Source organism: Aplidium turbinatum, chromosome 5 (assembly GCF_918807975.1).
Source record: "Aplidium turbinatum chromosome 5, kaAplTurb1.1, whole genome shotgun sequence".
Taxonomy (NCBI): Eukaryota; Metazoa; Chordata; class Ascidiacea; order Aplousobranchia; family Polyclinidae; genus Aplidium; species Aplidium turbinatum.
This window is the reverse complement of record NC_137476.1, coordinates 12674864-12698805: the sequence shown is the minus strand read 5'-3', so window position 1 is coordinate 12698805 and position 23942 is coordinate 12674864. Positions and strand designations below refer to the sequence as shown.

General features: G+C 41.1%; 2 protein-coding genes across 2 annotated transcripts; both read left to right on the top strand.

Moving 5' to 3' along the window:
- Positions 1–13471: 13471 nt before the first annotated feature.
- On the top strand, positions 13472–17737 carry LOC145770951 (uncharacterized). Its single transcript, XM_082582691.1, has one exon. It carries the CDS (start codon positions 13472–13474, stop codon positions 17735–17737), a length of 4266 nt encoding a protein of 1421 aa, XP_082438817.1.
- Positions 17738–19125: 1388 nt separating this feature from the next.
- On the top strand, positions 19126–23391 carry LOC145770949 (uncharacterized). The gene has a single exon (XM_082582690.1). The coding sequence runs from the start codon at positions 19126–19128 to the stop codon at positions 23389–23391; it is 4266 nt and encodes a 1421-aa protein (XP_082438816.1).
- Positions 23392–23942: the final 551 nt, after the last annotated feature.

The window sequence follows — 23942 nt, the reverse complement described above, 5'->3', positions numbered from 1 at the left end:
TTTGGTACAATTTTTTTTGTAATAAACGTTCACAGCAATTGACGAGGCAATTTCAACTTTTGCCGTTTGGCCTCAACAACGTCTTTGTAAGGGTTTGCAGTTACGAGTTAGGGCTGTAATAGTTAAAATATCGAACGACATTGAAATAAATATCGATATTGAAAAGACATCGTATCGAAAATTCGATATATCACCCAACACTAATCAATTCATCATCTTATCTACAAGCTCATCCATTCCATTACCCACCTGGACAAGAAACAATTACTTAAACTGGATCTTAAACCTCAATCGTCATAGGCCGCACGTAGCCGCTCAGTTTCGGTGCAAGTATAGAATCCGCCACCCTGGTCAACAAGACGTCACAAAACGGACGCAACTACTACATAAACGGAGAAAAAAAAGGATGCTGAAAAGCGGCGGAATGAAAGTGATAAAGCGGAATGGATATGGATTTTTGACAATTTTACTGTGTTTTTACAATAAAAACAATAAACCAGTGTTGAATATAACTACCTAAAATGACATAACATTTACCAAATTGCATCAATTCAACTAAAAATTCACCCAATTAAACTTTAAAAATAGAAATATGAAACTTTTGCAACTAAATGTGTTGTAGCTATCTACTTTCTGCTCGCATTTTAATTTTTATAATAAAAGTACCAATCTAACGCAACTGCAAAAAGTATGTCTTGCTTTATTCACCTGAAAAATTTCAGGTTTATATTTCATCTACCAAACGAGCAATCGTCGTTCAAACTTAACCGCCCAGCGACACTTTTTTTCAATGCATTGTAAAGGCGAATCGATCCTTATTCAGTATACGCCACCCCCTGTTTGCAGTGATCGGTAAATAGTGCTTCTACTAAACTTGCGGTAGTTTTCTCGTTTCTGCTCGGATTTTAACAAATTTGCCATCGTTGGAAAGCACGATCATACATCTACACGAATCAATTAAACAGTAGCACAAAATAAGTAGTAGCTTCACCTTGTGATGACTTAAACTTCACCAACTTGTGACGATTCTCAGCAGTTTAATTTTTGCAATAAAATCATTAAATCTTTGCAAACTAAAAAAATATGCCTTGCTTTATGCACCTGGAAAGTTTCAGGTCTATATCTTATCTATAAAACGAGCAATCGTCGTTCAAACGTAGCCGCTCAGCGACACTTTTTTCCAATGCATTGTAGGCTAAAGACGAATCGCTCCTTATTCAGTTTACGCCACCCCCTGTTTGCAGTGATCGGTAAATAGTGCTTCTACTAAACTTGCTGTAGTTTTCTCGTTTCTGCTCGGATTTTAACAATTTTGCCATCGTTGGAAAGTACGATTATATATCTACACGAATCAATTAAATGTAAGCATAAAGTAAGTATTAGATTTATCTTGTGATGACTTAAACTTCACCAATTTGTACCGATTCTCAGCAGTTTAATTTTTACAATAAAATTATTAAACTTTGCAAACTAAAAGAGAATGTCTTGCTTTATGCACCTAGAAAGTTTCAAGTTTATATTTTATCTACAAAAGTGGCAGTCGTCGTTCAAACGTAGCCGCTCAGCGACACTTTTTTCCAATGCATTGTAAAGGCGAATCGATCCTTATTCAGTATACGCCACCCCTTGTTTGCAGGGATCAGTAAATAGTGCTTCTACTAAACTTGCTGTAGTTTTCTCGTTTCTGCTCGGATTTTAACAATTTTGCCATCTGCCATTTTGCCATGGCAAGAATACGGTGCGATACTGATGAGCCCAGCCTCATGGGCGAAACACGTGTCTATCGCTGTCTATTCGATGCTACAATCGGCTGCCCAGAAACTTATAATTTTGCCATCGTTGGAAAGTACGATTATTTATCTACACGAATCAATTAAATGCAAGCACAAAGTAAGTAACTTACTAAATTTATCTTGTGATAACTTAAACTTCACTAACTTTTACCGATTCTCAGCAATTTAATTTTTACAATAAAATTATTAATGTTTTGCAAATGGAAAGGGTATGTCTTGCTTTATTCACCTGAAAAGTTTCAGGTTTATATCTTATCTACCAAACGAGCAATCGTCGTTCAAACTTAACCGCCCAGCGAAGCTTTTTTTCAATGCATTGTAAAGGCGAATCGATCCTTATTCAGTATTTACTCCACCCCTTGTTTGCAGTGATCGGTAAATAATGCTTCCACTTAAAGTGCCGTAGTTTTCTCGTTTCTGCTCGGATTTTAACAATTTTACCACCGTTGGAAAGTACGATCATACATCTAATTCTAAACGAATCAATTGGTTACAAATCCAGAACAAGTACTATCTTTATCTTGAAATAACTTAAACTTCACCAATTTGTGCCGATTCTCAGCAATTTAATTTTTACAATAAGATCATTAAACCTTAGCAAATTGAAAGGGTAGGTCTTGCTTTATGCAACTGAAAAGTTCAGGTTTATGTCTTATCTATAAAGCGAGCAATCGTCGTTCGTATTTGGACAACACTGATACATCTCACATCTAGGAAAAGAGCAAGGTGCTAGCCGTTTTTTTGTCATTCGTCCAGTTCAAAGAACACGCAACACAATTTAGACCCTTTGAATTGGGATAGTTTGGAGGGTAGCTCATAGCCTTCCTATCAGTTCTGTAGCCAAAGAGGGAGGGGGGCTTGGGGGTGTTTTGTAAGAAATTTGTAAGAAATTTGTAAGAAATTGCTGAGAATCGGAACATGTTGGTGAAGTTTAAGTTATCACAAGATAAATCTGGTACTTACTTTGTGCTTGCATTTAATTGATTCGGGTAGATATATAATCATGCTTTCCAACGATGGCAAAATTGTTAAAATCCGAGCAGAAACGAGAAAACTACAGCAAGTTTAGTAGAAGCACTATTTACCGATCCCTGCAAACAGGGGGTGGCGTATAGTGAATAAGGATCGATTTGCCTTTACAATGCATTAAAAAAAGTGTCGCCGAGCGGCTACGTTTGATCAACGATTGTCAGTTTCGTAGATAAGATATAAACTTGACACTTTTCATGTGCATAAAACAAGACATATTCTTTCAATTTGCAAAAGATTAATAATTTTATTGTAAAAATTAAATTGCTGAGAATCGATACAAATTGGTGAAGTTTAAGTAAACACAAGAAAAACATGGTGCTTGTTTTGGATTTGTAGCTAATTGATTCGTGTAGATGTATGATCTTGCTTTCCAACGATGGCAAAATTGTTAAAATCCGAGCAGAAACGAGAAAACTACAGCAAGTTTAGTAGAAGCACTACTCACAGATCACTGCAAACAAGGGGTGGCGTATACTGAATAAGGATCGATTAGCCTTTACAATGCATTGGAAAAAAGTGTCGCTGAGCGGGTACATTTGAACGACGATTACCAGTTTTGTAGATAAGATATAAACTTGAAACTTTCTAGGTGCATAAAGCAAGACATAACCTTTCAATCTGCAAAAAATTAATGATTTTATTGTAAAAATTAAATTGTTGAGAATCGGTAAAAGTTAGTAAAGTTTAAGTGATCACAAGATAAATCTAGTATTTACTTTGTGCTTGCATTTAATTGATTCGGGTAGATATATAATCGTGCTTTCCAACGATGGCAAAATTGTTAAAATCCGAGCAGAAACGAGAAAACTACATCAAGTTTAGTGGAAGCACTATTTACCGATCACTGCAAACGGTAGCCGCTTTAACAAGGAAAAATTCTGCCACTGCAATTGACTAGAATGCACCGCCAACCAATCATAAGCTCCGTTTTCTATGACGTGAAAAAGACCGAAAAGAAGATGATACAAAGCAAATCAAGTGACGGACTTTCAGTCAGCTGGTTGGCTTAGGTAGGGTTACCATATTTGAAAAAGCAAAATTCCGGACAGTGCATGACTATTTTCATGAGACCATATAGGCTATATGCGCTACCGAAATGCTAAAGCTGCAAACGTTGTACGATACTCATGCTAAAGCGCCAGCTACCGAAATGAAAAGTAGCCTATTGTCTTCTGTCACGAGCAGAATCTCACACCAGGCAGGTTAAGCACTCTCTAAATATAGCTATGGACCGTCACTGAAAAAAATTTCAACTTCAGAGTGAAAAACAATAATGAGAATTAGGTTGTGCCGAAAAAGGAAGAACAGCAATTACATGCTTAAAACAAATTAAGTTAAAGGTTTTATAAAAATAAACTAGATGAAGCTAAAAAAAAACACAATAAACCAAATTGAAGCAGAAATACACTAAAAAATAAACCAACATACAATACTAATAAATCGCATTACGACACATGAAGCTAAACAAAAAAGACCAGAATAAGCCAAATTGAAGCAGAAATAAACTAAAAAATTTGTTCGAGTGAAATAATCACTGCAACGAACCGAATACCTGACGTAAAGTATGTTAAAAAAACAAATTATCAACCAAAATAAAATAAATAATAAACCAAATCGAAAAAAAATAAACCAAACGGTTGCAAAATAAACCAGATTTGGTTTTAAAAAGACTAAAGTGGTAACACTGACTTCTAAGAGGTAAACATCATTGATAAGGAAAACGCTCTGTTACATCATAATTCCGTACAACCTCGTAGTAAAAAAAATGCACACGGTACGAAATAACAATGTTCTGGATTGGCAGTGTGCACAGTACGATTGCAGATGCAGTAAAATGAGCTGGCTGAGCGAATTTTTTAGGACACCCCTCATTTACAGGATTATTTCCGCAATTTTAATTCCCCCAAAACGCCCATCATAAAATTCCGGACATTTGAGCATTTTTTAAAATTCCTCCCGGACGCAAAATTTAACCCTAAATTCCGGACATGTCCGGAATTTTCCGGACGGTATGGCAACCCTAGCTTAGGGTTAAGGTTAGGGCTAGAAAGTAGTTATTTCATTGACGCGGGTTCGATTCCCACCACTGCTATTGCTCTTTTTTCTTCTGTAATTACCAAAAAAGTTCAAAACAAGCATTAACTCTCTGGCTGAGTGTTAGAAAGGTCACAATTGGACGGTAGCCTCTTATAACATGTTCTGATTGGTTGGCGGTTTCATTCTAATCAATTTCAGTGGCAGAATTTCTACTTGTTAAAGTGGCTACCACTGCAAGCAGAGGGTGGCGTATACTGAATAAGGATCGATTCGCCTTTAGCCTACAATGCATTGGAAAAAAGTGTCGCTGAGCGGCTACGTTTGAACAACGATTGCTCGTTTTATAGATAAGATATAGACCTGAAACTTTCCAGGTGCATAAAGCAAGACATTTTTTTTAGTTTGCAAAGATTTAATGATTTTATTGCAAAAATTAAGTTGCTGAGAATCGTCACAAGTTGGTGAAGTTTAAGTCATCACAAGGTGAAGCTACTACTTATTTTGTGCTACTGTTTAATTGATTCATGTAGATGTATGATCGTGCTTTCCAACGATGGCAAAATTGTTAAAATCCGAGCAGAAACGAGAAAACTACAGCAAGTTTAGTAGAAGCACTATTTACCGATCACTGCAAACAGGGGGTGGCGTATACTGAATAAGGATCCATTTAAGGATCCATTTTACAATGCATTGAAAAAAAGTGTCACTGGGCGGTTAAGTTTGAACGACGATTGCTCGTTTGGTAGATAAGATATAAACCTGAAACTTTCCAGGTGAATAAAGCAAGACATACTTTTTGCAGTTGCGTTAGATTGGTACTTTTATTGTAAAAATTAAAATGCGAGCAGAAATTAGATAGCTACAACACATTTAGTTGCAAACGTTTCATATTTTTATTTTTAAAGTTTAATTGGGTAAATTTTTAGTTGAATTGATGCAATTTGGTAAATGTTATGTCATTCTAGGTAGTTAAATTCAACACTCGACACTGGTTTATTGTTTTTATTGTAAAAACACAGTAAAATTGTCAAAAAATCCATATCCATTCCGCTTTATCACTTTCATTCCGCCGCTTTTCAGCATTCTTTTTTTCACCCTTTATGTAGTAGTTGCGTCCGTTTTGTGACGTCTTGTTGACCACTATACTTGCACCTGGGTATCTTGTATGTCCGGTTTTCTTTCTCCATCCTATTATTATCAATCAATCAATCAATTTTATTTTTTGCTGCTGGCGCAAATTATTATGATGCTGCTCAATTGCTCGGTAGACACTTTTACGTATTGCACTGCCCGAAAAGGTAACCGCAACCATGCGTGACATACGACATCGCTGACGTTGGTAGCGCTATCATGCGTGACATGACTCAACACGTGATTAACTGGTCGTCTTTGTCGAAAGATTTTGATAGAAAGAAATTTAACTGCATGCATCGCCACAACCAACATTGCCTAATGGTTAGGGCAGAGGAGTAATAATTTCGATTGCATGGGTTCGATTCCCACCCTCTGCTAATACTATTTTTTCTTCTTCAACTGAACTGAGTGCAAGAAGAATCGTAGTGACTGCAAACAATGGAGTTTATGAGAAAAGTTGTGACTAAAACACCAGTAATGTCATATACGATACGCATGGTTGCGGTTGCCTCTTCGGGCAGTGCAGTACGTAAAAGTGCCTACCCAATTGCTCATCCACATCAATATTGTAACCGGCAAATTCAATCAACAACACTTTTCATTAGGCTGTCCTTGGCGAGTGGCGAGTGGTTAGCGCGTTGGGCTCACAGTCGAAAGCCTGCATGTTCGACTCCAGCCACCCGCACTTGCTGTTGTTTCTCTGGGCAAGAAACTTTACGATAATTGCCTCTACCCAGTGATCGATTTCGAGTAATGGGTAGTACCAAATTTAAGTCATAAGTAGGCATTATAGTAGTAGACACCTATAGTAGACAACCGGAAACAGACATTGCCGTCGGCTGCAGCGTGGGTCAGGTGTACGTCGGAAGGCGTACACCGATGCATAGCGCTCAAGTTCGCTTTCCCGCAATGCAGGATAAAGATAAACAAACAAACAAACAAACAAAATTATTACATGTATGCTTCTCTTTGTTTTATGTTTTGCTGTTTGTTTTTTGGGTTTCGTGGCCGTGCTAACTACGGTACATGACTTATTATTCAGGCACGTTCTAAACCTTTCAAGGTTTTGCTACCTTTTCCCGTTCATTAACGGTTGGTTAGGTTGGTCTATATTGACTATATTAACGGTTGAGTTGGTATTTTGACTATTGTAGACTGTAGTTAGGATATAGTATCTTTTTCGAAACGGACGCGTTAATGATGAAAGATAAATGAATTAATGAATATCCATAAAACACAAATTTTAAATGATATGAGCTGTTCTACTGGTGCAAATTAAGCTAAACTATCACAGGATGTATACAGTGACAATCTGCTTTTATTCCGACGTTTCGTCAATCAGACACGACGGACTTCTTCAGGGGGCTAGACCAGGTTATAGTGACTACTTGTCTAGCATGGCAAAACACAGGACATATAACATATAACAGGACATATTGACATAGGCTATAGGCTATTCATTGACATTGGACATATGACATATAACAGGACATATTGGAAATCCTCAATGGATTTCCAAGAAAGCATGCTTGCCAACGACAACCTAAAAGTTTAGTACCCCTATCTACCTAGTAGGCCTATAAGCCTTTTGTTTCTTTACCTTATGTTAAGGGAGTTTCTGAAAAAATTCGGCGTATCTTAAATGAAATTGGTGTAAAAGTCGCTTTGAAACCTTTCTTGACAATAAGTAAATTTTTGCCGTCTTTAAAAGACCCCTTGAATCAAAGCGAAATCTCAGGTTTAGTGTATCAAGTTTCTTGTGATGATTGCAATTTAATTTATGTTGGCCAAACAAAACGAGATCTCAACTCTCGCATTAATGAACACAAAAGAGCTTTCAAATATCAACGCCCTGAACATTCTGCTCCTTGCATGCATGCCATAACTTCAGATCATAAAATAACTTGGAGCAATTCTAAAATTCTAAAAGTTGAAAGTGATTATAAAAAGCGAATGTTTTCTGAAAGTTGGTTCATCAATCAAAAGCCTCGATCATGTAATGAATCGCAATGATGGCATCTCTTTTCCCGCTATCTACAAAAAACTATTGTAAGTGCTTATTTGACGTTTTTTAAATTGGTTTCATGCTGATTGTAAAACTGTGCAGTAGTCAGGGGCGCCGAAAGCGGGGGGGCAGGGGGGGCGGATGCCCCCCCTGCCCTCAATTTTTCTGCAGATGGAGGGGCAGGGGGGGGCAATGGTGCCCTTTTAAAGTCATGTAAGTTACTGCACACTTTGCAATATAACATTTTCTGCTATTCGCTTTTAGCCTAATTATAATCTTTTATTTTTGCTTCAAAATAATATTTACGGAACACAATTTTGCAACACAGGTAACAGGCCTTAAAACTGTTTTTTTTTCGGCAGCCATCGTGGCCTACCAGAGCTCCTTCTCGTCGGCCAAATCTGCGTGCTTAGCGGCCAAAATACAAACTAAAAATGACGATAGCACAAGTAAATAGAATTAAACTTGCAACAATGCTAAAATGATCACTTAGCGTTGTTGAAGTCTGGGCCTGGGCGACGTCCTACAATAGAATCGTTGCACCACGCAGTAACTGCTTTATCGCGATTGTAATCCAGTACTGCGGGACCATCTAACGACACTCGCACGAGTGTCTCCAATGTGGCTGATTTTAAAGAAGTTCGCCACTCCCCTAGAATTCTTTTTAGCAACGAAAAACAACGTTCGACATGTGTTGACGATGACGGCAAGGTAATAAAATAAGTATTTCAATGATGTGAAGGACATTACCGGTACTAAAAGAAGCATAATTTTTGCAAAATCTGATCAAAAGATGTTTTTCCCTCGGATGTCAACTAACTTAGTTCTCCTTTTTAACAACGATTCAATGACCGACAACATCGAATCGACAATAAAACGACAATATTGCCAGCCGATGTAGCCTAAATTAGCACTTCGGATTAAGACTTTGTTAAACTAAACGTCGGGAATTACAAACAAGACTTAGACAAACTTACAGCGCTGGTGATCGCACATGGATAATAATATTCCATCAATAACAAATATTCCCGCACAACGCAACAGTGGCGATTATGACGCGCTAACCTAATTTTGCGTCACTCTTTGATACTAGGCTACATATTTTCGACAGTTAATCCACGATCATTCTACTGCGAAATTAAATAATTGGTTAGAAGAGACCGGGGGCCAAACCTGGCCGATTGAGGAGGTAGCACCGGCGGTCATTCAAGCACTACTTAGCGGCCATGGCCGCTGGCTGCTTTAAGGCTTGACAGTAGGTTACATCATTATAACATAGCATGATGCCCTTCTTTGTATACCGGACACTTGTAGGCTATCATTACTCAATACATAGTGAGCTGATAGATTAGCATTATCGCTATATCTTATCTTAAAACTTAAAAAAAAATTGGCCTTTTAGTAAACAAAAGTGCCCTTTTTTCGTAATCTTGCCCCCCCAGTCAAAAATCGTTCCGGCGCCCCTGGCAGTAGTGCGTACAAAACTCGATTCATGACTCATGTCGTTCACTCTCCTATCTTGTTGTTATTTAAGTTTCTTGTTGATCGCAATTAAGTCCCCCCTTTTTTCTAACTTATTTCAAACTTTGTGCGCGATAAGTTTTTGTCCAGAAATTTAATTTTCATTTTGCATGTTTAGTTGTTTTCAGCAATATGTCCTGTGTTTTGCCATGCTAGACAGGTGGTCACTACCTGGTCTAGCCCCCTGAAGAAGTCAGTCGTGTCTGATTGACGAAACGTCGGAATAAAAGCAGATTGTCACTGTATACATCTTGTGATAGTTTAGCTTAATTTGCACCAGTAGAACATCTCATATCATTTAATTTAATGCCTGGTGAACAGCCTCATTCAATTTTCAACACAAATTTTAGACAATATTTTGGCTGCTGATGTATTGGGTTGCCAGACCCAAATTTCAAAAAAAGCAAAATGCACCTTCAAAAACTGCCAGACCAAAATAAAGCCAAATGTTAGTCGAGTCCAATCCCTAGTCGATCAATAAAAAAGTGTGTCATTGTCAAATAATGTTAGCGGATTTTTTTTTTTTGTAACTTATAGTTTATGTAGAAGGAGCAATCCACCTGATAATACACAAGGGTGAGTATCGTACATTTGTAGGCTACTAGCCTACTAGAAAATTGATCATTGTAGGCTAATTGCTAGGTAGGCACTTTGACATAGGACAGTTTTCCGTGCGAACCAGCTACCACCATTGCGCCGTGGCGCATTGGTTAAGAAAGGTAGGACAATTTTCCTTATAAACTCAATTGATTGATGTTCGCCCTTCGTTTCCGAAGATGGCCAATGAGACTGAGATCAAGCTTTTTTTTTCTTTTTTTTAGTGTGGGCTTTGGTCAGTGTAGGCTACATGAGTGCGGAGATGGCTGATGAGGCCTATCTGTGCGGTGAAGCTTCTGCTGCAGGATGGACATTGGAAGGATGGTTGACTAGGTCCAGGTTTTTTTGAGGCTCGGGCCTTGCGATGTTCTCGTTTTTCTGACAGCAGATAGCGTACGGTGTTTCTCAGCTGATTCTGCGCCTTTATAAATAAGACTGCGCCAAGTTGGTCGTTCTGCGGCTAAGTCTTCCCACGAATCTAAGTCGATGGCGAATTCTTTCATGGAAGCTTTTAAAGTGTCCTTAAAGCGTTTTCTTTGACCACCTACATGACGTTTGCCGTTAGTCAGTTCTCCGTAGAGCAGTTGTTTAGGAATGCGATGGTTCGGCATCCGGTGGACGTGGCCAGCCCATCTTATTTGTGCCTTTTTTATGAGGGTAAGAGTGCTGGGCATGTTCGCTTTACTGAGAACTTCGGTGTCTGGGACTTTGTCCTGCCATCGAATCTTGAGAAGCTTTCGGAGGCAGGAAAGGTGGAAGTGGTTCACCTGCCTTTCGTGTCTCCTATAAAGAGTCGAGGCCTCACATGCATACAGTGATGCCTCGACTCTTTATTGATTACGGTCATTAAAATCCTTCTTGCACTCAGCTCAGTTGCAGAAGAAAAAAGAACATTAGCAGATGGTGGGTATCGAACCCACGCTATCGAAATGACTATTCCCTTGCCCTAACCTTAACCCATTATGTCACGCTGCTTGTGGCGATACGTTCACTTAATTTTCTTTGTATCAAAAATCTTTCTAGTAGATCGGTCAGAATATCACGTGTTGAGTCGCATGACTGAAATTAGCTTATTCGCAAGGAAACTGTCCTATGTCAAAGTGCCTACCTAATTGCTAACCTCACCAATGTTGCCTCCACGACAGCCAAGAAGAATTTTGCAATAAACAAATGTTTCTCGGCAATCAAGTGTAGCAAACTAGCAAATATTGAGACATATGTTTTGCTAATGATATTGGGCTAATCAGTAACACACCACTAAGTTATGCTTTAGCCTACAGCTCTTGACTGCTGCTACACCGCTGATAAATTGAGCCTAATGAGCAAAAAGGTGTCTATCACTGTCAATTCTCAGTAGGCTACTCTCAATTGTCAAAAAACATTTGGTTACAAAAGTCCATACGGCTACATTACACGGGTAGGCTATAAAGTACATGCCATGGTGATCGACTTAAATAGGCTACCATACTACTAAATTAACAATAAATACTAACTTACTATAATAGGCCTAGCCTACCACAAAAAGTGCTCAAAGCCAAGCAGGGCCTATGAGAGGGGGGTACGGAGGGTACGGCGTACCCTTGAGAGCCCAGACTTGTGACTGTTGGGGGGCCCGGAATTGTGACTTTATAGTTTACGCGCAAAAATGTTTGATTAAAACCATCCTAAATGACTAAATTCAAGCATAAAAGTTGTTATTATTTAGTCCTGGGGCGGCCCGTAATGTAGCAAGAGGGCCCGGAAAGGTAACTAAGTGCATTGTGCGCAAATTAGGGGCCCAAAGCGGTGATTTAATGCTTTACGTTAAAAATGTTCTGTTAAAAGCACCCTAAATTAAATCATAAAAGTTAGTTATTCTCCTGTCCGGGGGGAGGGGGGATAGCGTAGCAAAAGCAAGGTTGAAAGTGGCTTCATTCGTCTCTGCTAAGCATGTGGTGAATGCAAAAGTTAATGAAGAAAGGTTATTGGTCAGATGATTAATTTGATTATGTTTTGACCTGATTGTTAGATTTTCAACAGGTCCTTGATAGGCCTGCCTTTCGTTTTACCGCATTACTCCCGTTAATTTGTGTATTCGCCACCTAGCGTCGTTTCCCCTTCATTGTTATGTTATCGCTCTTTGCAAATGGCAACACTCACCACGAGATTGTCTATGGAACTTTCGAGACGTTTTCGTTTTTGCTGCTAGTTTGCCAGCTAGCCGAACTTGTTAGTTACTGTAGTTTGTGACTGAAAGTTGATTGATTGATGTTTATGCTTTGTTAGCTGCTTCTCTGTTATGTACTTCTATTTGAATAAGGACTTAAGTTTGACAACTGCTATGGTAATACTTATTTGCGTGTAGGCTGAATTCCATATTTGCAGCTTGCTATCTCAAAGTTCAACTTACTGGTGAGCGTACTTGTGATGTAATAATGTTTTTTGTAGCTGAATGTTGACTGTCTACCGTAAACAAACGTAACGTATCTCTGATGTGCGTAAATTGTTGTTAGGCTAATACTTCAAACTTAAATATTGCAGAGTCAATCACTATAGAATCCTTCGCGTACAAGTGCATCATTTGGCATTACTGATCCGGTCATACTACCGGTACGTTCATTATTCTGAATTGTATGATTGATTGATTTGTGTCGTGAATTGTGGATTTATGTTTACTACTGAATTATTGACCAATAATTTGTCAGCCTAATGGAAATTAATTCTCGTAAACCGATCTTAACTAGGCCAAGTGAATTGCCACGTTTCTTTGTTTTTTAATGATTATTGACCTAGCGTTATGGTTGTACGGTACGGTAGCCTACGTAATAATTGTGTAAGGTAACATCGCGAATTTATTTATTCAGTGCGTCATTGGCCAACCTGTGGAACTTGTGTACCGTACAGTGGATTGAGAACTGTTTGTCAACAAATTTGGTACGTTTATCAGTTCGACTGTTGTGCTTGCTGAATTGTGACTAGTGTCTTATGTTGTGTTATTTCTTGACAGAAAAACCGTATAAACTTCATTGCTGCGAAGCAGTCATTGGAAACCGAGTGATTTCTTCAAGTTGGCGTGCTTTCACAGTTGCTCAGTCCTGCCGGGTGGATTAGGAAAATCGTGACGTCACCGGCGCAATTAACTACCGCACCTGTTGTGTTCGCGTCGCACACAACATCGTTTTTCAAATTTGACATCAAAGCTTAACCATCTTTGAACTGAAGCTGATTTCGTCAATTGAACCAAACTGCTGATCTTCACCAACCTGACGATCAAATTTGCGTTTACTTACCTAGTTCCCATCAGTGTCACGTGACATCTCTCATTTGCTGAAGTTAGCTTATGCTGTTACGAAGCGGATTTGCATACACAGTTATGGATTCCAAAGCCGAAGCTATTCAACAAGCAGCTGTTACTTTGAGAGACAGCTACAAGCGTGGTGAACAACTGATGAGCAAACGTGAAAACCTCACAGAAGTGCAGACTATCCTGTTAGAAATTGACAAAAATTATGCCTCTTTAATGGCGCTTTGTGTCGATGTCCGTGAGAATGAACAAATTCCAGGAGGCCTTTCAACTAAACGAGATTACATTCAAGGTAAAGAAGAATTTGCTGATAGAGTCAAACAGTGGTTCTCGGAATGCGAGAGGACAGACACTAAAACTCCTCCACTACGCTCACATCACTCGTCCTTGCGTACTCATTCCCATCGCTCCAAATCCGGAAGCATTCGGTCATCGAGTACAATGTATAGTTTGCGTCAACGTGAAGCACATGCCAAATTGGAACTAGCTCGTTTGACAAAAGAACAGAATGATGCCAGGCGACGAGAGGAAGAAGAACTAGTTCGCATGGAACAAGAGAAAGCTCGGTTGGAGCAGGATAAAGCTCGCTTTGAACGTGAGAGAGCCGAAGCTGAAGACCTGCGTCAAATTAAAGCTGCTGAAACTGAAGCCGCACTCTGGCAAGATGATTCTTCTTCGGTTATCAATATTGGATCAATGACACCCGTACGATTGCCACAGCAAACCTTCACTCACAAAGACACACACCTGGAACCTCTGCGTCACGGTGATGAGCGGCACAAACAAGAACCAACTGCAACATCTGCAAGAATGCCAGACCAAAAGGTAAATTACCCTTGTTATTATACTAGCCGACAACCTGATCTTTCAGAACGACTTCTACCTAAACCAGATGTTAAGAAATTCTTTGGTGACCCACTCGATTTCTGGGCTTTCTGGCACCGTTTTAAGTCCCATATTTCTGATTGGTTGACACCCGACAGGAAGATGTCTTACCTCATGCAGCACTGCTGTGATGCAGTCTGTGAACAAATAAGGCACCTTGCCGATAGCAGCGAAGGTCACAACTGCTATGATGAAGCGTGGGAAGAATTGAAACGGAGGTATGGCCAACCACACGTTATTGCGCATGCTTGCGAGGAACGCTTGAGAGCTGTTACCAGAATTTCTCACCACGAACCCGAACAATTGGAGAAGTTGTCCGTCCTGTTGAAAAGATGTTGTTCATCATTGAGCTCAAACACCGAAGCTTCGAACTTGGATACCGTGCAGTTTATCACCTGCCTTGCAAATAAGCTGCCAGCGTCTCTGAAAGAAAAGTGGGTAATTGAAGCTCTGAAAATCAATGATGACACTGGAAAAGTGGCTGGATTCCAACATTTTGCTGACTTCATAACGAACGAATCTAGGATTGCCAATTCAATCTATGGCGTGAAACTCTTTTCATCAAATGTCGACAAACTTAACAAGCCTGACACCAAAGGGAAACAAAAGGCTTCACTGTTTAACGTAGTGACAAAACCTACTGAACGATCCGGACAGCTCCAAATTGGCAACAAGCGACTCATACAATGTATCCTGTGCGATAATACACATTATTTGCAACACTGCAAAGAGTTCAAAGCCAAATCCGTCACTGAACGGGAGCAATTTGTAAGGAAGAACAAACTGTGCTTAAACTGTCTTGGACCAGATCACATACGTGCCGACTGCAGAAGCCGAGGTAAATGCACTGAATGCGGAAGCTCATCACATCATTCTCTTTTACATCGGTATCTGGTCACAACTGGAGAACACGTCCAGAGACGACACCCTAATCACATTGCTAATAGAAATGATAGCCAGCCAGATGATTCCGGAAGAAGACCATCAGCAAGGAACACAAATGAAGTTGTAGAAACCTTCCATTCCAGAACAAGCAACTCGGCAACTTACTTGGACATCGTTCCCGTACGTGTGACAGGAGAAGGAAAGGTAATACATACTTATGCTCTCCTAGATTCTGGTTCAAACCGCACCTTTTGTGAACGAAAGCTTGTAGACATGCTTGAATTGAAACCTGAGCCATCTGGTGACTTCCAGGTACAAACACTGTCTTCGAGTGGACCATATTCCTTTAATTCTTCAACTGTATCGTTGAAAGTTCTACCAGTAGTTGGCGGCGAAGTGCAAGAACTGACAGATGTGATCGTCGTTGACAAGATACCTACCAAGCCAACTCCAGCGCCTTCTCCGGAGTATCTGCAAACGCACAAGCACCTCCAAGGCATTGACTTGAAGCAACTGGACCATGGTACAGTTACACTGTTGATCGGAAATGATCATGCTGTCGCCCACCGATGCATTGAAAGCCGCTTTGCACCTAACCCGAAGCAAGGACCTGATGCAGTCAGGACACCCTTAGGCTGGTTGCTTAGAGGTACTCGACCAAAAGAGACAGGTGTAGGCAATTTCGGTGCTGAATCTGACATTTCAAATTTTCTTGTCCTTGACACGAAGCAGAACCCTGCTGACCAAGCTTCAAGGGGCATGACGGCCAAAGCCTTGATGCATTCTGGGATGTGGCTCAATGGCCCAGATTTTCTGAGGAAACCTCCAGAAGAATGGCCCAATCAAACTGCTCAGAAACCACAATTTGAAGATATCTTTGCTGCTTACAAACCAAAGAGGAAAATCGAAACCTTTACCATTTCTACAACTGAAAGCCAAGGAACAAACAGGCTAATCTCCTACTTCTCATCTCTGCGCCGACTGAAACTATCAGTAGCCTGGTTCCTGAGATTCAAATCGTACTTACTGATGCGCATGAAGAACGAAACCCAGATTACACTGAAAGGACCAATCAGTGTGCCAGAACTTGATGAGGCAGAAATTGAGTTAATCAAATACGAGCAGCGTCAGAGTTTTCCAGCCTGGATCAAATCTCTATCCAAAGGAAAACATCCAAACATGCCCAAAGCCAAGAGGATCCCACTCGAAAAACTCAGCCCTGTCCTAATGAAAGATGTTCTACGTGTTGGCGGAAGAATCGACAGAGCCGACTTACCGTTCGAAACGCGACATCTTGCTATCATAGCTCCAGAGCGCCACTTAACGGACTTGATAATTGAACATTGTCATACCAACGAATCGAAGCACATGGGTGAAAGCCATACACTGAACAATATTAACCGAAAATACTGGATAGTTAATGCCAAAGTTGCGGTTAAAAGGGTACTTGCAAGATGCCTGCCTTGCCGGCGAAGGACCGCAAAACCTAGACAACAGCTCATGGCAGAACTGCCAGAAGCAAGGTTACAAATATCACAGCCACCATTCTCACAGACTGGCGTTGACTTTTTTGGGCCGCTAAATGTCCGAAACAGACGAAGTGACATTAAGAGATACGGCTGCCTTTTCACATGTCTCACAACTAGAGCCATTCACTTGGAAGTGGCACCAGACCTGACAACTGGCGCATTCATAAATGCCCTACGGCGTTTCATAGCTCGCAGAGGCCCCATCAAGAAAATCTTCTCTGACAATGGAACCAACTTTGTGGGTTGTGAAAGAATCTTGAAGCAAGCCATCGATGAGTGGAATCAGAACCAGATCCACCAGAGCCTTCGACAACAAGGAATAGAATGGTCATTCAACCCCCCAACAGCCAGCCATATGGGCGGAGCCTGGGAGAGAATGATTCGCACTGTACGTCAAATTCTTATGAACATCTTACCAAAACAACCACTCGATGATGACACATTGCACACATTACTTCTTGAAGTAGAAGACATCGTCAATTCAAGACCACTCACCGATGTGAAACTGGAAGTTGATGGCGACTTACCCCTGACACCTAACCACTTGTTGAAGTTGAATTCTTCATCGAATTTACCGCCAATGTTAAGCTGCGACAGAGATGGCTACCGACCAAGTGATCGATACCGCCATGTGCAGTTTCTGGCAAACACCTTTTGGAAGCAGTGGGTTAAGGAATACCCACGATCTGTGATGTCAAGAGCAAAGTGGCTTCACAGAAAGGAGAATATCCGAAGAGGAGATATCGTCCTTTTGATTGATGACTCTGCTCCCAGACAACGATGGCCACTAGGCAGAGTAATTGAAACATTTCCTGATCGTCACGGCGTTGTTCGTTCCGTAGAAGTGAAGACTGCAACCGGATCTCTGAAGAGACCAATATCCAAACTTTGTGTAATTGTCCAAAGAGAAGAAGATGATCCAGATGAAGATGAGACACCAATAGACACCGTTGAGATTTTGCTGGAAGATCAGAGCGATGAGGAAGAGACTGAACTGTTACATGACAATAGACTGTTGAAAAACTTTTACTCATGAAAAGAACGAGCCAGTTTGGCCCTTCTTTGGCCCGGGAGTGTTAGATTTTCAACAGGTCCTTGATAGGCCTGCCTTTCGTTTTACCGCATTACTCCCGTTAATTTGTGTATTCGCCACCTAGCGTCGTTTCCCCTTCATTGTTATGTTATCGCTCTTTGCAAATGGCAACACTCACCACGAGATTGTCTATGGAACTTTCGAGACGTTTTCGTTTTTGCTGCTAGTTTGCCAGCTAGCCGAACTTGTTAGTTACTGTAGTTTGTGACTGAAAGTTGATTGATTGATGTTTATGCTTTGTTAGCTGCTTCTCTGTTATGTACTTCTATTTGAATAAGGACTTAAGTTTGACAACTGCTATGGTAATACTTATTTGCGTGTAGGCTGAATTCCATATTTGCAGCTTGCTATCTCAAAGTTCAACTTACTGGTGAGCGTACTTGTGATGTAATAATGTTTTTTGTAGCTGAATGTTGACTGTCTACCGTAAACAAACGTAACGTATCTCTGATGTGCGTAAATTGTTGTTAGGCTAATACTTCAAACTTAAATATTGCAGAGTCAATCACTATAGAATCCTTCGCGTACAAGTGCATCATTTGGCATTACTGATCCGGTCATACTACCGGTACGTTCATTATTCTGAATTGTATGATTGATTGATTTGTGTCGTGAATTGTGGATTTATGTTTACTACTGAATTATTGACCAATAATTTGTCAGCCTAATGGAAATTAATTCTCGTAAACCGATCTTAACTAGGCCAAGTGAATTGCCACGTTTCTTTGTTTTTTAATGATTATTGACCTAGCGTTATGGTTGTACGGTACGGTAGCCTACGTAATAATTGTGTAAGGTAACATCGCGAATTTATTTATTCAGTGCGTCATTGGCCAACCTGTGGAACTTGTGTACCGTACAGTGGATTGAGAACTGTTTGTCAACAAATTTGGTACGTTTATCAGTTCGACTGTTGTGCTTGCTGAATTGTGACTAGTGTCTTATGTTGTGTTATTTCTTGACAGAAAAACCGTATAAACTTCATTGCTGCGAAGCAGTCATTGGAAACCGAGTGATTTCTTCAAGTTGGCGTGCTTTAACAGTTGCTCAGTCCTGCCGGGTGGATTAGGAAAATCGTGACGTCACCGGCGCAATTAACTACCGCACCTGTTGTGTTCGCGTCGCACACAACATCGTTTTTCAAATTTGACATCAAAGCTTAACCATCTTTGAACTGAAGCTGATTTCGTCAATTGAACCAAACTGCTGATCTTCACCAACCTGACGATCAAATTTGCGTTTACTTACCTAGTTCCCATCAGTGTCACGTGACATCTCTCATTTGCTGAAGTTAGCTTATGCTGTTACGAAGCGGATTTGCATACACAGTTATGGATTCCAAAGCCGAAGCTATTCAACAAGCAGCTGTTACTTTGAGAGACAGCTACAAGCGTGGTGAACAACTGATGAGCAAACGTGAAAACCTCACAGAAGTGCAGACTATCCTGTTAGAAATTGACAAAAATTATGCCTCTTTAATGGCGCTTTGTGTCGATGTCCGTGAGAATGAACAAATTCCAGGAGGCCTTTCAACTAAACGAGATTACATTCAAGGTAAAGAAGAATTTGCTGATAGAGTCAAACAGTGGTTCTCGGAATGCGAGAGGACAGACACTAAAACTCCTCCACTACGCTCACATCACTCGTCCTTGCGTACTCATTCCCATCGCTCCAAATCCGGAAGCATTCGGTCATCGAGTACAATGTATAGTTTGCGTCAACGTGAAGCACATGCCAAATTGGAACTAGCTCGTTTGACAAAAGAACAGAATGATGCCAGGCGACGAGAGGAAGAAGAACTAGTTCGCATGGAACAAGAGAAAGCTCGGTTGGAGCAGGATAAAGCTCGCTTTGAACGTGAGAGAGCCGAAGCTGAAGACCTGCGTCAAATTAAAGCTGCTGAAACTGAAGCCGCACTCTGGCAAGATGATTCTTCTTCGGTTATCAATATTGGATCAATGACACCCGTACGATTGCCACAGCAAACCTTCACTCACAAAGACACACACCTGGAACCTCTGCGTCACGGTGATGAGCGGCACAAACAAGAACCAACTGCAACATCTGCAAGAATGCCAGACCAAAAGGTAAATTACCCTTGTTATTATACTAGCCGACAACCTGATCTTTCAGAACGACTTCTACCTAAACCAGATGTTAAGAAATTCTTTGGTGACCCACTCGATTTCTGGGCTTTCTGGCACCGTTTTAAGTCCCATATTTCTGATTGGTTGACACCCGACAGGAAGATGTCTTACCTCATGCAGCACTGCTGTGATGCAGTCTGTGAACAAATAAGGCACCTTGCCGATAGCAGCGAAGGTCACAACTGCTATGATGAAGCGTGGGAAGAATTGAAACGGAGGTATGGCCAACCACACGTTATTGCGCATGCTTGCGAGGAACGCTTGAGAGCTGTTACCAGAATTTCTCACCACGAACCCGAACAATTGGAGAAGTTGTCCGTCCTGTTGAAAAGATGTTGTTCATCATTGAGCTCAAACACCGAAGCTTCGAACTTGGATACCGTGCAGTTTATCACCTGCCTTGCAAATAAGCTGCCAGCGTCTCTGAAAGAAAAGTGGGTAATTGAAGCTCTGAAAATCAATGATGACACTGGAAAAGTGGCTGGATTCCAACATTTTGCTGACTTCATAACGAACGAATCTAGGATTGCCAATTCAATCTATGGCGTGAAACTCTTTTCATCAAATGTCGACAAACTTAACAAGCCTGACACCAAAGGGAAACAAAAGGCTTCACTGTTTAACGTAGTGACAAAACCTACTGAACGATCCGGACAGCTCCAAATTGGCAACAAGCGACTCATACAATGTATCCTGTGCGATAATACACATTATTTGCAACACTGCAAAGAGTTCAAAGCCAAATCCGTCACTGAACGGGAGCAATTTGTAAGGAAGAACAAACTGTGCTTAAACTGTCTTGGACCAGATCACATACGTGCCGACTGCAGAAGCCGAGGTAAATGCACTGAATGCGGAAGCTCATCACATCATTCTCTTTTACATCGGTATCTGGTCACAACTGGAGAACACGTCCAGAGACGACACCCTAATCACATTGCTAATAGAAATGATAGCCAGCCAGATGATTCCGGAAGAAGACCATCAGCAAGGAACACAAATGAAGTTGTAGAAACCTTCCATTCCAGAACAAGCAACTCGGCAACTTACTTGGACATCGTTCCCGTACGTGTGACAGGAGAAGGAAAGGTAATACATACTTATGCTCTCCTAGATTCTGGTTCAAACCGCACCTTTTGTGAACGAAAGCTTGTAGACATGCTTGAATTGAAACCTGAGCCATCTGGTGACTTCCAGGTACAAACACTGTCTTCGAGTGGACCATATTCCTTTAATTCTTCAACTGTATCGTTGAAAGTTCTACCAGTAGTTGGCGGCGAAGTGCAAGAACTGACAGATGTGATCGTCGTTGACAAGATACCTACCAAGCCAACTCCAGCGCCTTCTCCGGAGTATCTGCAAACGCACAAGCACCTCCAAGGCATTGACTTGAAGCAACTGGACCATGGTACAGTTACACTGTTGATCGGAAATGATCATGCTGTCGCCCACCGATGCATTGAAAGCCGCTTTGCACCTAACCCGAAGCAAGGACCTGATGCAGTCAGGACACCCTTAGGCTGGTTGCTTAGAGGTACTCGACCAAAAGAGACAGGTGTAGGCAATTTCGGTGCTGAATCTGACATTTCAAATTTTCTTGTCCTTGACACGAAGCAGAACCCTGCTGACCAAGCTTCAAGGGGCATGACGGCCAAAGCCTTGATGCATTCTGGGATGTGGCTCAATGGCCCAGATTTTCTGAGGAAACCTCCAGAAGAATGGCCCAATCAAACTGCTCAGAAACCACAATTTGAAGATATCTTTGCTGCTTACAAACCAAAGAGGAAAATCGAAACCTTTACCATTTCTACAACTGAAAGCCAAGGAACAAACAGGCTAATCTCCTACTTCTCATCTCTGCGCCGACTGAAACTATCAGTAGCCTGGTTCCTGAGATTCAAATCGTACTTACTGATGCGCATGAAGAACGAAACCCAGATTACACTGAAAGGACCAATCAGTGTGCCAGAACTTGATGAGGCAGAAATTGAGTTAATCAAATACGAGCAGCGTCAGAGTTTTCCAGCCTGGATCAAATCTCTATCCAAAGGAAAACATCCAAACATGCCCAAAGCCAAGAGGATCCCACTCGAAAAACTCAGCCCTGTCCTAATGAAAGATGTTCTACGTGTTGGCGGAAGAATCGACAGAGCCGACTTACCGTTCGAAACGCGACATCTTGCTATCATAGCTCCAGAGCGCCACTTAACGGACTTGATAATTGAACATTGTCATACCAACGAATCGAAGCACATGGGTGAAAGCCATACACTGAACAATATTAACCGAAAATACTGGATAGTTAATGCCAAAGTTGCGGTTAAAAGGGTACTTGCAAGATGCCTGCCTTGCCGGCGAAGGACCGCAAAACCTAGACAACAGCTCATGGCAGAACTGCCAGAAGCAAGGTTACAAATATCACAGCCACCATTCTCACAGACTGGCGTTGACTTTTTTGGGCCGCTAAATGTCCGAAACAGACGAAGTGACATTAAGAGATACGGCTGCCTTTTCACATGTCTCACAACTAGAGCCATTCACTTGGAAGTGGCACCAGACCTGACAACTGGCGCATTCATAAATGCCCTACGGCGTTTCATAGCTCGCAGAGGCCCCATCAAGAAAATCTTCTCTGACAATGGAACCAACTTTGTGGGTTGTGAAAGAATCTTGAAGCAAGCCATCGATGAGTGGAATCAGAACCAGATCCACCAGAGCCTTCGACAACAAGGAATAGAATGGTCATTCAACCCCCCAACAGCCAGCCATATGGGCGGAGCCTGGGAGAGAATGATTCGCACTGTACGTCAAATTCTTATGAACATCTTACCAAAACAACCACTCGATGATGACACATTGCACACATTACTTCTTGAAGTAGAAGACATCGTCAATTCAAGACCACTCACCGATGTGAAACTGGAAGTTGATGGCGACTTACCCCTGACACCTAACCACTTGTTGAAGTTGAATTCTTCATCGAATTTACCGCCAATGTTAAGCTGCGACAGAGATGGCTACCGACCAAGTGATCGATACCGCCATGTGCAGTTTCTGGCAAACACCTTTTGGAAGCAGTGGGTTAAGGAATACCCACGATCTGTGATGTCAAGAGCAAAGTGGCTTCACAGAAAGGAGAATATCCGAAGAGGAGATATCGTCCTTTTGATTGATGACTCTGCTCCCAGACAACGATGGCCACTAGGCAGAGTAATTGAAACATTTCCTGATCGTCACGGCGTTGTTCGTTCCGTAGAAGTGAAGACTGCAACCGGATCTCTGAAGAGACCAATATCCAAACTTTGTGTAATTGTCCAAAGAGAAGAAGATGATCCAGATGAAGATGAGACACCAATAGACACCGTTGAGATTTTGCTGGAAGATCAGAGCGATGAGGAAGAGACTGAACTGTTACATGACAATAGACTGTTGAAAAACTTTTACTCATGAAAAGAACGAGCCAGTTTGGCCCTTCTTTGGCCCGGGAGTGTTAGATTTTCAACAGGTCCTTGATAGGCCTGCCTTTCGTTTTACCGCATTACTCCCGTTAATTTGTGTATTCGCCACCTAGCGTCGTTTCCCCTTCATTGTTATGTTATCGCTCTTTGCAAATGGCAACACTCATCACGAGATTGTCTATGGAACTTTCGAGACGTTTTCGTTTTTGCTGCTAGTTTGCCAGCTAGCCGAACTTGTTAGTTACTGTAGTTTGTGACTGAAAGTTGATTGATTGATGTTTATGCTTTGTTAGCTGCTTCTCTGTTATGTACTTCTATTTGAATAAGGACTTAAGTTTGACAACTGCTATGGTAATACTTATTTGCGTGTAGGCTGAATTCCATATTTGCAGCTTGCTATCTCAAAGTTCAACTTACTGGTGAGCGTACTTGTGATGTAATAATGTTTTTTGTAGCTGAATGTTGACTGTCTACCGTAAACAAACGTAACGTATCTCTGATGTGCGTAAATTGTTGTTAGGCTAATACTTCAAACTTAAATAT